General features: G+C 52.9%; 2 protein-coding genes across 3 annotated transcripts in view; one reads left to right on the forward strand and one right to left on the reverse strand.

Annotated features, from left to right (window-relative positions):
• Nucleotides 1–6: 6 nt before the first annotated feature.
• HSP90AB1 (heat shock protein 90 alpha family class B member 1) lies at nucleotides 7–6,890 on the forward strand. Of its 2 annotated transcripts, XR_001864045.1 has the most exons (13): nucleotides 7–32; nucleotides 170–316; nucleotides 497–703; nucleotides 1,014–1,173; nucleotides 1,360–1,484; nucleotides 1,965–2,276; nucleotides 2,717–2,882; nucleotides 3,076–3,266; nucleotides 3,540–3,687; nucleotides 3,955–4,223; nucleotides 4,329–4,435; nucleotides 4,653–4,986; nucleotides 6,314–6,890. XR_001864045.1 is itself a non-coding variant. In XM_008640087.2 (12 exons), exons 2-12 carry the CDS (start codon nucleotides 170–172, stop codon nucleotides 6,421–6,423), a joined length of 2,169 nt encoding a protein of 722 aa, XP_008638309.1. In that variant the 5' UTR covers nucleotides 7–32; the 3' UTR covers nucleotides 6,424–6,890. The 2 variants fall into 2 exon arrangements, 1 of the variants encoding a protein (XP_008638309.1); XM_008640087.2 differs by lacking the exon at nucleotides 4,329–4,435.
• Nucleotides 6,891–8,776: 1,886 nt separating this feature from the next.
• Nucleotides 8,777–15,134, reverse strand: part of SLC35B2 (solute carrier family 35 member B2) — a 9,116-nt gene continuing 2,758 nt past the window's right edge. Inside the window, 3 exon segments of the mRNA XM_008640117.2 lie at nucleotides 8,777–10,900; nucleotides 12,177–12,337; nucleotides 12,628–12,821. Coding sequence (XP_008638339.2) covers nucleotides 9,962–10,900; nucleotides 12,177–12,337; nucleotides 12,628–12,821 — 1,294 coding nt within the window. The 3' untranslated portion in view covers nucleotides 8,777–9,961.

The following is a 15,134-nucleotide window of genomic DNA, read 5'->3' on the forward strand; positions in this document are numbered from 1 at the left end:
AGCTCTTTTGCCGGTCCCTCACGCCCGGGAAGGTAGGGGCGGAATGCGGGATGGGGGGGTGGGCCTGGGTGGGCCTGGGCCTGGGCCTGGGCCTGATGCTCCCACCGCCCCCTCCCTGGTGCTCGTGCCCTGAAAATGCGCTGAAAATAGGCCTGTGTTTGCCTTGTAGATGCCCGAGAAAGTGCAGCACGAGGAGGAGGATGCGGAGACCTTCGCCTTCCAGGCGGAGATCGCCCAGCTCATGTCGCTCATTATCAACACTTTCTATTCCAATAAGGAGATCTTTCTGCGGGAGCTCATCTCCAACGCCTCCGACGTGAGCCCGGGCCGGGAGTGGGCTCCTTCCTGTGCCGAGGGGCTCGGGGTCGGGCTGGTGCCCTGCCGGGGGTGCCCGGGGAGAGGCCGATTCCTGGCTCTCCGGGAAGGCTTCTGCAGGGGAGGGACGGAGGCGGCTGTCGAGTAGGGAGGCCGTGTCGAGCATCCCTCTCTCTCCTAGGCCCTGGATAAGATCCGCTATGAGAGCCTGACCGACCCCTCAAAGCTGGACAGTGGGAAAGACCTGAAGATTGACATCATCCCCAGCCCCCGGGACCGCACACTAACCCTGGTGGACACTGGCATAGGGATGACAAAAGCAGACCTCATCAACAATTTGGGCACCATTGCCAAATCCGGGACCAAAGCCTTCATGGAAGCTCTGCAGGTGGGTTGCTTTTGGCTGCATGGGTTCCTTGGGGCCTGAGTTACAGGCTGGCGCTGAACATACAAATAATAATAATAAATAAATAATTAAAAGGCCCCGCTGCCTTGTTTGCTGTGGGAACTGTTTGCCTACCCAAGTGTGCTTCCCCGACCTTTCCAGCAGCAGGGAGGAGCTGAGGGTAGAGCTGGTTGCCTGTTGGCACTTGCATGTTCTTCTCCATGTGCTTGACCCAGTTCTTTGCTGCTGTGAATCAGTCACAGGCATTTTCTATGTCCACACTGGTCTTAGCAGTTGCTCTCTGCTTTCACAGGCTGGTGCAGACATCTCCATGATCGGGCAGTTCGGTGTGGGTTTCTATTCTGCCTATCTGGTGGCTGAGAAGGTGGTTGTCATTACCAAGCACAATGATGATGAGCAGTATGCTTGGGAGTCATCAGCTGGGGGCTCATTCACTGTCCGAACTGACCATGGTGCGTATTGTACAAAAAACCAAGCATGTTTTCCAGAGGCACCCCTTTTGCTGGTGCTCCCTAGAGCCGTGCTGCATTGTCAGTCACACTGGTTAATGCTGGGTATCCTGTAATGTTTAGGCTCAAGGAGCTGGCCCTGCTTGCTGTCTGCCCTGGAACACTGATGTTTCTCTCCCCACACTGCAGGTGAGCCCATTGGACGTGGCACCAAAGTGATCCTGTACTTGAAGGAGGACCAGACTGAGTACTTGGAGGAGCGTCAGGTGGTGAAGAAGCACTCCCAGTTCATTGGCTACCCCATCACGCTCTATGTACGTAAGGATAGGACTGTGGGGACCAGCTGGAAAGCTGGAGGCAGGGGTGGGTGGTGCTGGGAACACAAGCACAGAAAAGGCCCGGTGTACGATCCCTTCTGGTCTATTCTATAGTTCCTGGGTGTTGGGTACTGAGCAGTGGTGCTCTCGCTTCTGTGGCCAAAGGATTTGAGGCTGGGGGCTTACTGGAGGTTGAGGAGGTGGGTATCCAGCCACACTAAAGGCCTTTGGTCTCTGCAGCTGAGGATCATCTTAAACCAGCCATGGAAAAAGGAGGGTTTCTTGCTGCTTGTCTCTTCTCAGACACAGCTTTTGGTTGCATGATGAGGGGCTTTTGAGGACTGCTACCAAGAGAAGCTTTGATTCCAGATGATGCATTTGTTTGGCCTTGGAGGACACCATTTTTCTCACCTGGAGCAAAAGGATTCTTTGTAACTTTGGGCTAAACCTGACTATTGCTTGTTTCTTTCTCCACAGCTGGAGAAGGAACGTGAGAAAGAGATCAGTGATGATGAGGCAGAGGAGGAGAAAGATGAGAAGGAGGAAGAGTCAGTGTCCAAAGATGAAGAGAAACCCAAAATTGAGGATGTGGGCTCTGATGAGGAGGAGGAAGGAAGCAAAGGCAAGAAGAAAAAGACGAAGAAAATCAAGGAGAAATATATTGACCAGGAGGAGCTGAACAAGACCAAACCAATTTGGACCCGCAACCCTGATGACATCACCCAGGAGGAGTATGGCGAGTTCTACAAGAGCCTCACCAATGACTGGGAGGACCACTTAGCTGTCAAGGTGCGTGCTGGGCTACCCTGCCTTCCAGGGAGAGGCAGAGGGCCCCTTTCCAGCCCTTATCTAGAGTCACCACATGGTTTTGCCTCTGTGGGACTGAGCACTCTCAGGCCACTCGGTGATGGAGCAGCCTGCACTGTGGCTCCCATGCAGGTGGAAGGATTGGCAGTGCCAGTCCATAAGCAAGACAGGAGGGTGTGGGATCTCAGAGAAGTAGTGGCTTCTCAGTCCGAGCCTGCTGGATGCCAGAGAACCTTGGCACATAGGGGATAGTGGGCCTGAGCAGGAGGAAATACAGGCTGCTTGGATGCTAGAGATGCTGCTGTGCCCCCTTGCCAGCCCCAGTGCGGAGGAACGGCCTTTCAGCGTCCCTACAGTGGGAACTGGGGAAAGGGGTAGAAGTGAAGCACCCCAGCAGCTGTTGTATTTTCCCATCTCCACAGCACTTCTCTGTGGAAGGGCAGCTGGAGTTCAGGGCTCTGCTTTTCATCCCGCGCCGTGCCCCTTTTGACCTCTTTGAGAACAAGAAGAAGAAGAACAACATTAAGCTGTATGTGAGGCGTGTCTTCATCATGGACAGCTGTGACGAGCTCATCCCTGAATACCTGAGTAAGAGCCCCCTGCCTCAGCCTCCCAGCGCAGAGCTGGCATCCCCACAGCCTGTGGTACCACTTCCAGTACAAAGGGACTGGATGAGGCACTAGCTGGTGTGGTGCATAGCAGTCAGTGTTTTAGCTCTTTTCTTGCTGTGTATAAGCTCAGAATCCTTAACCTGACGCCCGTTTTCATTCCCCCTACTCAGATTTCATCCGGGGTGTTGTGGACTCAGAGGACCTGCCTCTGAACATTTCTCGTGAGATGCTCCAGCAGAGCAAGATCCTCAAAGTGATCCGCAAAAACATTGTGAAGAAATGCTTGGAGCTCTTCTCTGAGCTGGCAGAGGACAAAGAGAACTACAAGAAATTTTACGAGGCTTTTTCCAAGAATCTGAAGGTGAGCTGGGCACCCTACACCTGGAGGAGGGAAGGGCCCATGATCCATATGCCTGAGGAGCAATCTTGTTCCTATGCTGTGTTTCCTCTGCATGGATGTTAGGATAAAGGGAGTGGGTCTTACGAATGCCTCCTAGTACCTTTGCGGGCAGCTGTCCCCTCTGGCTGCCCTAGGCCAAAATGATCAGGAGGTGGGCAGATGGCTGTGCCTTAGGGGTGGCCAAGTGCATCCAAGTCCTATCCTGAAGACTTCATGCATCTCTTCTGCCCCCAGCTGGGCATCCATGAGGACTCCACCAACCGAAAACGCCTCTCGGAGCTGCTGCGGTACCACACGTCCCAGTCAGGCGATGAGGTGACTTCGCTTTCAGAGTACGTGTCCCGTATGAAGGAGAACCAGAAGAGTATCTACTATATCACAGGTGAGCCACAGCTTCTCTCAGCCCTAGCAAAGTAGAGGCAGGTAACCTGCGTACAAACCCTAATTTAAAACTTTTCCTGCTGCCTTCAGCAGGCCATCCCTGCTGAATTACAGCTCATTCCTGGGGGCTGGGGAAAGGCCACCAGGCCTAGAACCGTGGCTGCTGCCAGTTTTATGTTAGGGGTCCCAGGTGACTGGTGCTGTTTGTCCTGCTGTAACCAGCTCTTACATCTTGGCGATGTTTCATTTCTACCCTCCACAAACACAGGGGAGAGTAAGGAGCAGGTTGCTAACTCGGCCTTTGTGGAGCGTGTGCGGAAGCGTGGCTTTGAGGTGGTATACATGACAGAGCCCATTGATGAGTATTGCGTGCAGCAGCTCAAGGAGTTTGATGGCAAGACCCTGGTATCAGTCACCAAAGAGGGGCTGGAGCTGCCTGAGGACGAGGAGGAGAAAAAGAAGATGGAGGAGAGCAAGGCCAAGTTTGAGAACCTCTGCAAACTTATGAAGGAGATCCTGGACAAGAAGGTGGAGAAGGTGAGATGGGCAGGGAGCTTAGCCCTGGGCTGGAGGGAGGAGGGCTGGGCCCTCCGTGCTGCAGGTGAGGGCCCCCGCTCAATGCATGCCTCTCATCTCCTGCAGAGGAGCCGCTAAAGGAGACTGGAGGTCCCAGCATGCACCATCTTGCTCTAAGCAGCCAGGCTGCAGGCGAGGGGCACTGACCCAAATACGTGCATTAATGGGAGAGGGTAAGTGTGGGAAACATGCAGTGGGTGCTCTAAGTGCTGGCTGAGCTGTCCAGATTAGTCTGTGCAGCAGTCCTGGAGCTGCTTGGAGCATCTCTGCTTGCTTCAGGGTGTCCCCAGGTAAACCAGGGGCAAAGACTTGGGCTGTAGTGTGCTGTGGCTGGGCCCAGTCCAGGGCTTATGGGAGCCTTGCTCAGCTAACCCTTGGCTGTGTTGGTAGGTCACCGTTTCAAACCGGTTGGTCTCGTCTCCCTGCTGCATCGTCACCAGCACCTACGGTTGGACAGCCAACATGGAGCGCATCATGAAGGCTCAGGCACTGCGGGACAACTCTACCATGGGCTATATGATGGCCAAGAAGCACCTGGAGATCAACCCTGACCACCCAATTGTGGAAACCCTTCGCCAGAAGGCTGATGCTGACAAGAATGACAAAGCTGTTAAAGATCTGGTGGTGCTACTCTTTGAGACTGCTCTGCTGTCCTCTGGCTTCTCCTTGGAAGATCCCCAGACCCACTCCAACCGCATCTACAGGATGATCAAACTCGGGCTTGGTGAGTATCTGCAACCTCTCAAGCTTGGAGTAGGCCTGAAAACCAGGTTAACTGGTCAGGCTAATGTCTTGGGGCAGGGCGAGGCCAGTAAGTGAGCCATGCTGGTGTGATGTGCCGAAGTGGCTCTGTACATAAGGTGGCCAGGAGAAAGTGTAAACGTGGAACAAGGTATTTCAGGAGGGCTCAGGGCTCTGGGTGGACTGCCCTGTCTTCCACAACACCAGGAGCCACCACCAGGATGCTCAGATGACAAGCTGAGGCTTTTTATTCCTTCAGAGTAAGTGTGAAATGTCTGTCATGAGTGATGTGACCCATCTGCTGAAACAGCTTGTGCTTGCACACAGCCTTTTCCTCCAAATTCACTATTTAGCTACAAATACAAGTCAGAAGGCGCTGTGGCTTGGCACAACTAAGTTAGTAACTCTGTGTTGTCTAGTCTCAGTAGGAGTAGGGTCTTCTATTAGTCAAATTGCAGGTAAGGGGGCTGTATGATGGTGCAATTTTCTGTTCAGAGTACACTGAAACAGCAACCTGCAGTGTTGGAAACTGATGAGCTCTACGAGTCTTGCAACTGATTTAGTTGTGACTTGACAGGATTTACTGCATTTTTTTCCTAGAGAAATGTTCATGGCTTAAACCACGTTCTCCTGGCTTAAACTCCAGGGTTTTGTGGTGCTGGGTGACAAGTCTTTTGTAGTTAATCTCTACTGGCTAAGGAGTGCACTCTAATGGCACAGGTAGTATCCATATACTAGTGTAGATGTTACTGGGAAGATGCTACTGATACAGGATTAATGCTGGAGTTGACAATAACTTGTAACAATGTTGACTTGCATTCTATTAAGTTTTCAGCCTGGAGGAAAGGAGACTGAGGGGTGACCTCACTGCAGCATACAGCTTCCTCACAAGGGGAAGCAGAGGGGCCTGCATTGGTATCTTCTCTGGTGACCAGTGACAGGACCTGAGGGAATGTCATGAAACTGTGTCAGGAGAGGTTTAGGTTGGATATTAGGAAAAGGTTTCTTACCCAGAGAGTGGCTGGCCAAGGAACAGACTCCCCAGAGAAATGGTCACAGTTTGGACAACACTCTGAGGCACAGGGTGTGATTCTTTGGAGCTGTCATGTGTAGAGCCAGGAGCTGGGCTTCAGCAATCCTTGTGGGTCCCTTCCAAATCAGAATATTCTATGATTCTGTGAACTACTGGATGCTAATAGCCCAATTCTTCAGGCTGGGGGCAGGAGCCAGGTTTATTCAGGGAGAGGCTGGACATCTGGGATCAGGTGTCATTTGGAGGCCTTACCTCTTCCTTTCCTCCCCTCTCCCAGGCATTGATGAAGATGAGATGACTGCAGAGGAGCCCAGTGCAGCTGTCCCTGAGGAAATTCCCCCTCTGGAGGGAGATGAAGATGCGTCCCGCATGGAAGAGGTAGACTAAAGGAGGAAGGCTCTTCCTTCACCTGCCAGACCTCTGTATCATGTCTGCTTAGAAGATGGTCTGCTCCCACCAGCTGCTACTGACTCCTTGGTGGTGTCTTATTTTTTTGGCTCTGTTTGGTTGGGGTTGTTTTTGGCAGGGTGCAGGAGGGCATGATTCCCTGTTTGTTAGTAGTGATTCAGGTAGCCTGAGGCCTGTCTGTTCTGTGTCTTTCTGCTTGTGTAGGAACAGCTGATGGGGAGCGGAGGTGTGAGGAGGCATCAGGCTTCTCCTCTCCCCCTCATGGAGTGTCCCATGTTACCAGTAGGCATCAAACACTGTCCTTATTCCATTGGGGTGGGAGAGCCCTTCCTCTGAGCTGCTGCCTCCTTGAAGCCCCAGGATAGCATAATGTATTTTGGCTGGGTTTTGGTTGATTATTTTTCTTGTTTTTTGTTCTACTGGAATTAAAGAATTGATGATTTACATGGTGGGGTCCCTTGTGTTTCATGCCTACTCTAATGAGGAAACTGTCTCAGCCTGTGCCTGAGGGCATTGGACTGTTGGTCTCTCCTGTGCCCTGACTGCTTTTCTGAGCCCTGCCTTAGGTGATCTTTACCTCTTCCACGGCAAGATGAAGTGGGTGGAAGGAACACATGACCTGCTGTGCAGGTGGGGTCATCTCCAATGAGCAGTAGTTCTCCACCTGCAGTGCTGCGTGCCCCACAGCCTGGGAGCAAACTTCCACTCTGTATGGGTCAGCTGGGTGAGCTGTGCCAGGGCCTGGTTTGATCTGAGCACCTCTGGGGCAGGACTGTGGCAGGAGCCATCTGCCTGTTCATGGCAGCGTGGAGCAGGGTGTGGAGTGACAGCTCAGGACTGTAGTCAAAGCTGTCTCTCTTCAGCTATTGGCCAAAGACTCAGCTCCTTTCCTCCCACCCTCCAGCCTGCCCTTTCTGGCCTTCTGCAGCCATTGGGTGGTTGGCAGTATCTGGCTTCTTTCCATCTGTGTCCCAGATGACAAGCCTGGGACATCACCTCTGATTGAGCTGCCCCTTGCACTGAGCTCACACCCTGTGAGGTTTGTCAGCCCTGGCCACAATGGCTCTTGGGGTTTGTCAGGGAAAAGTGACACCGAGTTCTCTTGCTGCCTGCATGCCAGCTGCCACAGGCACAAAGTAGAATGGGCTTTAGCCAGTATCCATCTTCCAACAAGGAGGCAGAGCCTGCTGGAATCCCTTGCTGCACACCAAAACACTGACTGTGCTCCCAGTGTGGCAGCTGTGTGGGTGCAGCCTGCGAAGGCAGTGCTGGAGCTGAGCAAGCAAATGGTTTAAAAGTAGGATTTCTCTCTGGATAGGAAGGTGTTGCTAAATGCTGAATTAATAAAAATTAACTTTTAATGTTTGGGATTTTCTTCTTCCACTAATGTTTTTTTAAAATCTACATTTAAATTAGAAAGGTTATCCCATTGTATCCTATTCCTAACCTGGCAATGTGGGTTTCTGTTGTTTCAGGTTTTTTTAATCAAAGGAAATCTCATTCCATTTTCAGTCTGTCAGCAGATGGTGGCTGCAGACATTTGGGCCAATTTGTAGGGCAGGATGAAAAGCTGTGAGGTTGCACAGGCACTTCCAAAAGCTCAGAGCTAGAAAAGGAGCACAGTAAAACTGCTGGAGAGCCAAGTGCTCGGAAGCCTGGGCTGTGCTCAGCACCAGCTCTGGTATGCCTGCAGGCTCAGCTAAGTCACTACTGTTCCTAGTCTCCTCCTCTGTTTCTCTTGTGACCCTCACCTGAGTCTCCCCTTTCCCTAGCCCTCTTAGGCCCCAGTCCTGTCTCTGACCCCAGACTCACCCTAGCCTACACCATTTTTCACCAGGCCTCCCGCATGTACCAGTAGGATGGACCATCCACACCTCCAGCCTCTCCTGGCCCTGGCTGCTGCAGCTACACCCCACAAAGTGCTACAGCACTGGTGGCCCTGGCTGCCAGGTGCTCAGCAGGCCTCTGCATCACCTCTCTGTGGCAACACCCACTGGACCTTCCTTAAGTTGCACCATGCAGGGAACCCAGGAGCCAAACTAGGCTCAGGCTAATGGCTCCTCCACCTGCCCACCAGCATAAGCAGCATTCCAAACCTGGCTGTGCCTCCCCAGTTGTGTGTGCAAGAATCTCCTGTCAGGCGTTGCAGCTCTGAATGCAACCCTGGTTGAGACCAGCCTTGGCAAACACAGAGAGTCACCTGTGTATGGAAAGACAACTTTCCTGTCCCAGAGAGACTAGGGACACAGAAAGAGTTCAAAGTCTCTCCCCTCCTTCCAGGTACATGGAAAAAACCCCAACCAGCCAAAAAAACCCCACATTTACACCCATGGCACTATATGCAGCATATTTTTAATTTAATAAAATAAAAAGAGAAAAAAAGTTGCCTTGCAAAAGTACCAAAACCTGCTGGTTTGTCAGTCAGGTTGTGTTGACGAGAAAAGGATTGACAAATAAAACCCAGGCTTCTGGCGAAGAACAGCTTTCACTGCTCCATCCCCTGCTGTCTGTGGAGCAGGAACAAGGCACCGCAAGCGGGCTCTGCCCCATGTCCCAACCCTCCAGGCATAGACTCTGGCCAGCCCCTGGGAAAACCAGGGCCAGTGCCTCCAGATGGCAGGAAAAAGAGGGGTTGTTTGTGCTTGTCTGAATGGCAACTGCAAAGCCCAGAAACCATGGCACTGAGGGACCCCGAGGTGGTGCTGGGGCTTCTGGGCAGCGCAGCCTTTGGCCTGTAACAGCAGCAGATGAAACCAAAAAGCAACCTCGAAGGACTTGGCAAGCCTTGGGAACTGTACTGGCCAGCTCAGGTTCTGCATAAAAATCAGCCTGGGCTGAGGGGAGCAAAGAAAAGTGTCTTGGAGCAGGGGTGAAGAATTGATAAAACCAAACAGGGAGGTACTGGCTTTCACTGCGGTGCCCTCCCACAGCAGATCCCAGGCCTGGGGTAGGATAGGCTGGGAGTCCTTCCCTTAGCTGTGCCTGTACTACCCAGAGCCCCTCCTGGAATGGAGGAAGAGCACTCCCCACCCTTCGATGGGCTCAGCTTGGGACTTGCCTCACTTAAGAGGTGTTTCAAAAAGAAACCTAGTGTTTTGCTTGCCCTTTCCTCCTGCCAAGCTCTGTAGTACTAACAGAAATGGAGGAGCATTAGCCAGAGGCAAGACAGTACCAGGGAAGAGTTCCCTTGTTCATCAGTGACTTTGGGGAGAAGCCACAAGACAGAGGTGGGGCAGGAATACCAGCAGCCCCATGCTGGTGTGCCCCCAGGCCTGTGCCTTGGCTTAAGTCTTTGACCTATTAAGGCAAATGGAAAGGTTTGGAGCTGCATCAGCCCAGAGCATTTCCTGGGCTTGTTCCAGCCCCTTTCCCAGGAAAAGCAGGTGGAAAACTGAGTCACTGGTCTTGCCCATCCATACCCCACTCTTCTCCTCAGTGGGTTTTGAGAAATCAAGCGAACACTGTCGAGTGGAGGCAGGACAGCTGGCATGGCTTAAATGCCATGGCCTCAGCTTCCTTAGACCTTTTGTACAGGGGTCTCGCCTGGCGGGAGCTTCTTGCTGCGCTTCTTCATGCGGCTGCGGGCGTAGACACGGAGAAAGAGGGCCATGAAGACAACAGCTATGCCCAGCCCACCCACAACAGTGACAGTGTGCCCGTAGATGAGGCAGGAGAGGAGGATGGCAAAGGCCTGTCGGAGTGTCATGATGATGGTGAAGACAGCTGCCCCGAACTGGTTGATGGTGTAGAAGATGAAGAGCTGGCCGCAGGCAGAGCACACGGAGAGCAGCATGGCGTGGGCGGTGAACTCTGAGTGGCGGGCCATGAAGTGCAGCGACTCCAGCAAGGCACCCTGCTCCAAGAGCGAGCCCACGGTGAAAAGGCAGGAGAAGACATTGACGCCAAACATCATCTGCACAGGAGACATCTTGTAGGTGAAGAGAGCGTCCTGCCAGTTGGAGGTGAAGCTGTCGAAGATTATGTAGCCAGCCAGGAGCACTATGCCAGAGAAAGTGGTGACAGTGGACACCGTCCTGTTAGGAGCGCTGGAGAGCAGGAACATGCTGACCCCCACGGAGATGAGGGCGGCAGTCAGGTACTCCCAGTACTCGTAACTCTTGCGTGACACCAGTTTGCCCATCATCATCACTGGGATCACTTTGGAGGCCTTGGCCAGCACTTGGGTGGGGAAGCTGATGTATTTGAGTGCCTCATACTGACACCAGCTGCTGAGGATGTTGGAGAGGGAGGCAAAGGAGTATTTGTACATAGGAGCCCCATGGCGTGGCTGCTTGGTCAGGGCGCAGTACAGACCAGCCACTGTGAAGGCCAGGATGCGGTTCATGAACACTAGGAACTGGGAGTCCTTGAACTTCTCACCAGGGTCTGTATCAGTGGCACCATATGTTCTCGTCATCACACGCTCCTGGAGGACACCCCATGTGAGGTAGGAGGCCTGTAAAGCAGCAGGAGCGCAGGGAGAGTCAGGACCCACAACAGCAGCTGCCAGCAACAACAGGAAGAACTGAGCCCAGGAGATCCTTCCTTTCCCCAGTGTTGCATCATTCTCTGCATGGCGATGCTTCCCTGAGACACTGGGAGATGCGACCACCCCCCACTCCACCCGTCTGAGGGAACCCGCTGTCCCATGTGGTTACAACCAGGAACATCCTGTTCCAAACAAAACCTGCTCAGTGTACAGGGGAGAAAAGTCCACAATGCAAACATCCTGGGGAGAGCGAGCAGTTACTCTTTGAGCTACTTTAAGCCTGTGGAACCAGACTGACAGAATCAGGGAATGTTACTGATACACAGCTGTGGTTTTGTGCCAGCTCCCTGCGGCAGGTCCTGGCAGTTTTCCCAGTGGCCTCTGCATTGGTTTTCACTTCCAACTCCCCAGCCTTAGATTTTACATCCAAATCAATTCTAGTTTCAAACCCAGCAGACAAAATTGTCCACGAGGGATGATCACTGTCCTGGTTTCCATCCCCACTACTTTTGGTGCAGCAACACCAAGCCCCTGACAGAAGTAACACAGGCTTCCTATCACTACACATCTCCCAAAAAACTACGACACAGGGAGATGGAAGAATTTGGTGGCCCACAGCAAGTCTGAATGGGCTGGGGGAGTAGGCCAGAGAGTGAGTGTTTTCCTGGCTGCAGGACACCTAGGTTTTGCCATCTCAGTGCCCACATTGCTATTTTTTGTCCTCATAGACCCAAAAAGCTGCCCTTCCTAATGATGCTCAGGGTGTAGCTGAGACTTAGGGAATCTAAGATTTTAAATTCCTGTTTATCTGTAGCTGAATTCAGTATTTTCTCTCCAGTACTCCAATTCATCAAGGCAGAACGCATCAGCCCCAGACACTGACCCAAGGGAGAGCTTGGGAGATAAGAGGGCTCAAACTATCTGCTGATCTCACATCAGGGCCAGAACAAAAGCAACTTTAACAATCTGCTGAATCACAGAATTTTCAGAGTTTTCCCTATCCATGGCTTTAGAGGACTGTGATCAGACAGACAGGACACTCCAACCCAAATGACAAAAGCTAAATGGACTTCTGCAGCCCTTAGAGGCGTGCTATCCTGGCTGAGAGGCTGGCCCAGCCTCCAACCCTGCCTTGATCAAGGACAGCACTGCATCCTTGGTTTTCAAGGAACTGACAGTCACTAACCCACTGGCCACCTCCTCCTTCCAGAATGGGACAGCCACACATGCACAGGACCCCTACCTGTAGGCCAGCAGCACAGAAGAGCAGCTTTAAGACCTGTCGGGCTGTGGAGGACTCCGTGGGCTCTGCCCGGGGTGGCAGGGAGCCATCGTCCTGGTGTACAGACTTCACCTCAGAGCCAAACACGCATGATTTGATGACAGGGAAGCAAATGCCTCGGCCTCAACAGGGTAAGAGAAGATAGAGACACAATTAGCCAAAGCCTGGGCACCACAAGCTGCACCAGCCAGAGAGGTGAGGCCTCCCTCCTCACTAGCCTCCAGATCTGCTGGCGTGGGGGCCTCAGAAAAATTTGTTTCAGGATAGCACCTAGACAGCATGGGGACACAGCTCTGTGATTGGCTCAAGCCTGACAAAGCAGGTTGGGGAAACAACCTGAGTGGGGTAGACCGAGGTGGGGGCAGAGAGCTCCAAGGGATGCAGGATGTAGAAGGGAAGCTCCTGCTCCTACCTGTCTCCAAGTAGTTCCTTCTCTTGAAGTACTGGATGAGGAGGAATCCTGGCACCACAATACTCGCATAGCCAGCAGCATTAACAAAGAAACGGAAGAGCCAGAAGTCCCCCCACGAGTCCTGCAGGGCAGGGGTGATCTCTTCACCAGCAGCCATTGCAGGGAGGGAAGCCAGCATGAAGGGAAGGCAAAATCTGCGGAGAGAGGAAGAGGCAGGTGGTGGGCTATTGGTACATGGGCAGCTGCACTCCACATGCCTGTAACACCCACCACCCAGCCTGCTCCTCACCACCTGTAATACTGCCACCCAGACCCTACCGCAGCCACAACTGTGATGCTGGCAGCACATGGAGTAGGAAAACTCCTCTGGAGCTGAAGAGCACAGGCCAGACATCTACGTTCGCTTCTGTTAAAGGTGGTTGCTCTGGAACATATGGACTTAGAACCTTGGATTCCCAGGATAAGAGAGAACACTGCAGTAAACATCTGGTTTTGACTACACTCTTACTCCAAATGCAAGGAGCACCTCACACCTCACCTTTGCAAGTTAAACTTTAGCACAGCTTTTGGGTGGAAAAGGAAAAGGTCACTGAATGGAAAAATTGACTCCTACCTAGAAGCTCATGTTTCTAGCCTGTGGCCATGAGCAGCCTTCCTCTGGAAGCAAACAGTTCAGAGCTTTCCCCTCCAGCTACACCAGGTGAGTGGAAGAGAGGCGGGGATTTGAACTGCCAGCCTCCCCCACCTCCCCATGCAGCTTTGGAAGTGTGCCAAGGCATTCCCCACAGCTCAGACGAAATTACCAGGGTTCACCCGCTTGGCAAAACACAGCCAGAAAGCAAGGCTGGAAAGGAACAGGAAAGCAGCTGTCTGGTTGGGATTTTACCAGGACTATCCAGTGAGGTATAGCTGATATTCTTCAGCTATAGCTGTAGGAAGTGATCTATCCAGCTTTAAAACAGCTTTAATAGTCAGTCCTTGAAGGAGTTCTTCCCTTCACTGTCCTCTCCCTCACAGAGGCAAACATGCAGTATTCAAGGGCACCAGGTACTCAACAGAATGAGCAACCAGGCAAGAACTTCCTACACCCAAGGCCACCTGCATCCTTCCCTCACACAGCAACCTGCAGCTTCCTGCATCGGGGCAGAAGGCTTCCCTGATCCATGCTACATCCTTGCCCCAGTTTCCTCAGTGGAGAAAGCCTCCCAGTTGCCTTGGGGGCCAGGTGAGGGTGCTGAGGGCTGGCTACATAAACACACACCAGAAAAGGAATAGAGATGTTCATTCCTCCTCCCCTAGAAACATTTAGGGGTGTACCTGGCCCCAATATTGTACAGCTGTGACCTCTAGTAGCCCTCACATGAAACTCAGAGATTTACAAACTTAAGGGCTTTAAAGGCAAGGAAGTCCCCTGCCATTTCACGAGCATGCACTCCCACCAACCTCTTGTCCCCTTGGAAAAGACCTCAGGGACTTTTCTCATCCTCAGCTGTTATGGCCAGGCCTTTGGAGTTCAATAACCTGACCAAAGCTGAGGCTGTGTTTCACCCAGAAATCTCCCTTCTGTGACTTAAAGTACACAGAAATTCCCAGCCCAGGGAGAAGTGCAAATGGCTAGGGATGGGTTTCTTTGCCTGCTTGCTATTCCTCTCTCTCCCCCACCCTCCCCCCGCTTCACCAGAAAAGACAGTTTGACACCTCCACTCCATCCCTCCTGCTGCAGGGGCATCATCACAGGCTGTACAGGTGCTGTGGGAGGTAAAAACAGGGCTCGGGGCTGGCACCTGCGGCTGAAGTTGCCCGTGTGCTCCTGGGTTTGCCTGTATTAAGTAACCCTGGCTGATGGTGGGGTGCAGAAACGCCACTCACTTTTGCAGAAGTCAGATATAAACGACAGGGTCTGTTGCCACATTTGCAACTTGACAGGGACTGCAAGCTCCGTTCAGCACGATTGCGCCTGCTGTTACCCCGCCAGCTCCTGCAGCGCTGCCATGGGAGGAGAATCAGCTCTGCTCTCCCACAGCGACCGTGAAGAGGAGGCTATAGAGGGACAATGGTTCTCTATGCCTGTGCTAGCAATTCCCAGGCCCCGAGAGCTGACTCAGTGCAGCAGGCCCTGCCCTCTCTGCCGAGGCTGGGAAGGAACAGGGACGCCAGTGTTACAGGTAGAAAGGGGGGCGGCTGAGCAGGCGACGTGCTGAGGCATGAAAGGACCCTTAGTCTGGGGCCTGCGGAATAACCCACGAGCTGCTCCCCTGGGCACTGCAAGGGCAGCTCTCAAACGCACCGCTTCAGAGCCGGGCTGGCACCCAGCCCTCTGCCTGGGATGCACCATTTGGGTCCCGGGTCTGAAAAAGATCTCTGCCTACAGCCCTGATACTCCAGAGCGCCCCTCCAGCGCCTGCAAGGGCTGAGGTCAAATGCAAGCTTGGAGCTGACACGTCCATGCTAATACCTCGAGATCTCGTGTCTGCTCCCTGTCCCTGCACGCAGCCGGCTCGCAGGGG

This window comes from Corvus brachyrhynchos, unplaced genomic scaffold (assembly GCF_000691975.1).
Source record: "Corvus brachyrhynchos isolate BGI_N302 unplaced genomic scaffold, ASM69197v1 scaffold31, whole genome shotgun sequence".
Classification (NCBI taxonomy): domain Eukaryota; kingdom Metazoa; phylum Chordata; class Aves; order Passeriformes; family Corvidae; genus Corvus; species Corvus brachyrhynchos.

Bases quoted from the DNA above. Each gene is read 5' to 3' on its own strand.
- HSP90AB1 (XM_008640087.2), top strand. From the start codon at position 170: ATGCCCGAGAAAGTGCAGCACGAGGAGGAGGATGCGGAGACCTTCGCC. The intron at 3,267-3,539 runs GTGAGCTGGGCA...TTCTGCCCCCAG, and splicing joins CTTTTTCCAAGAATCTGAAG to CTGGGCATCCATGAGGACTC. The intron at 3,688-3,954 runs GTGAGCCACAGC...CCACAAACACAG, and splicing joins GAGTATCTACTATATCACAG to GGGAGAGTAAGGAGCAGGTT.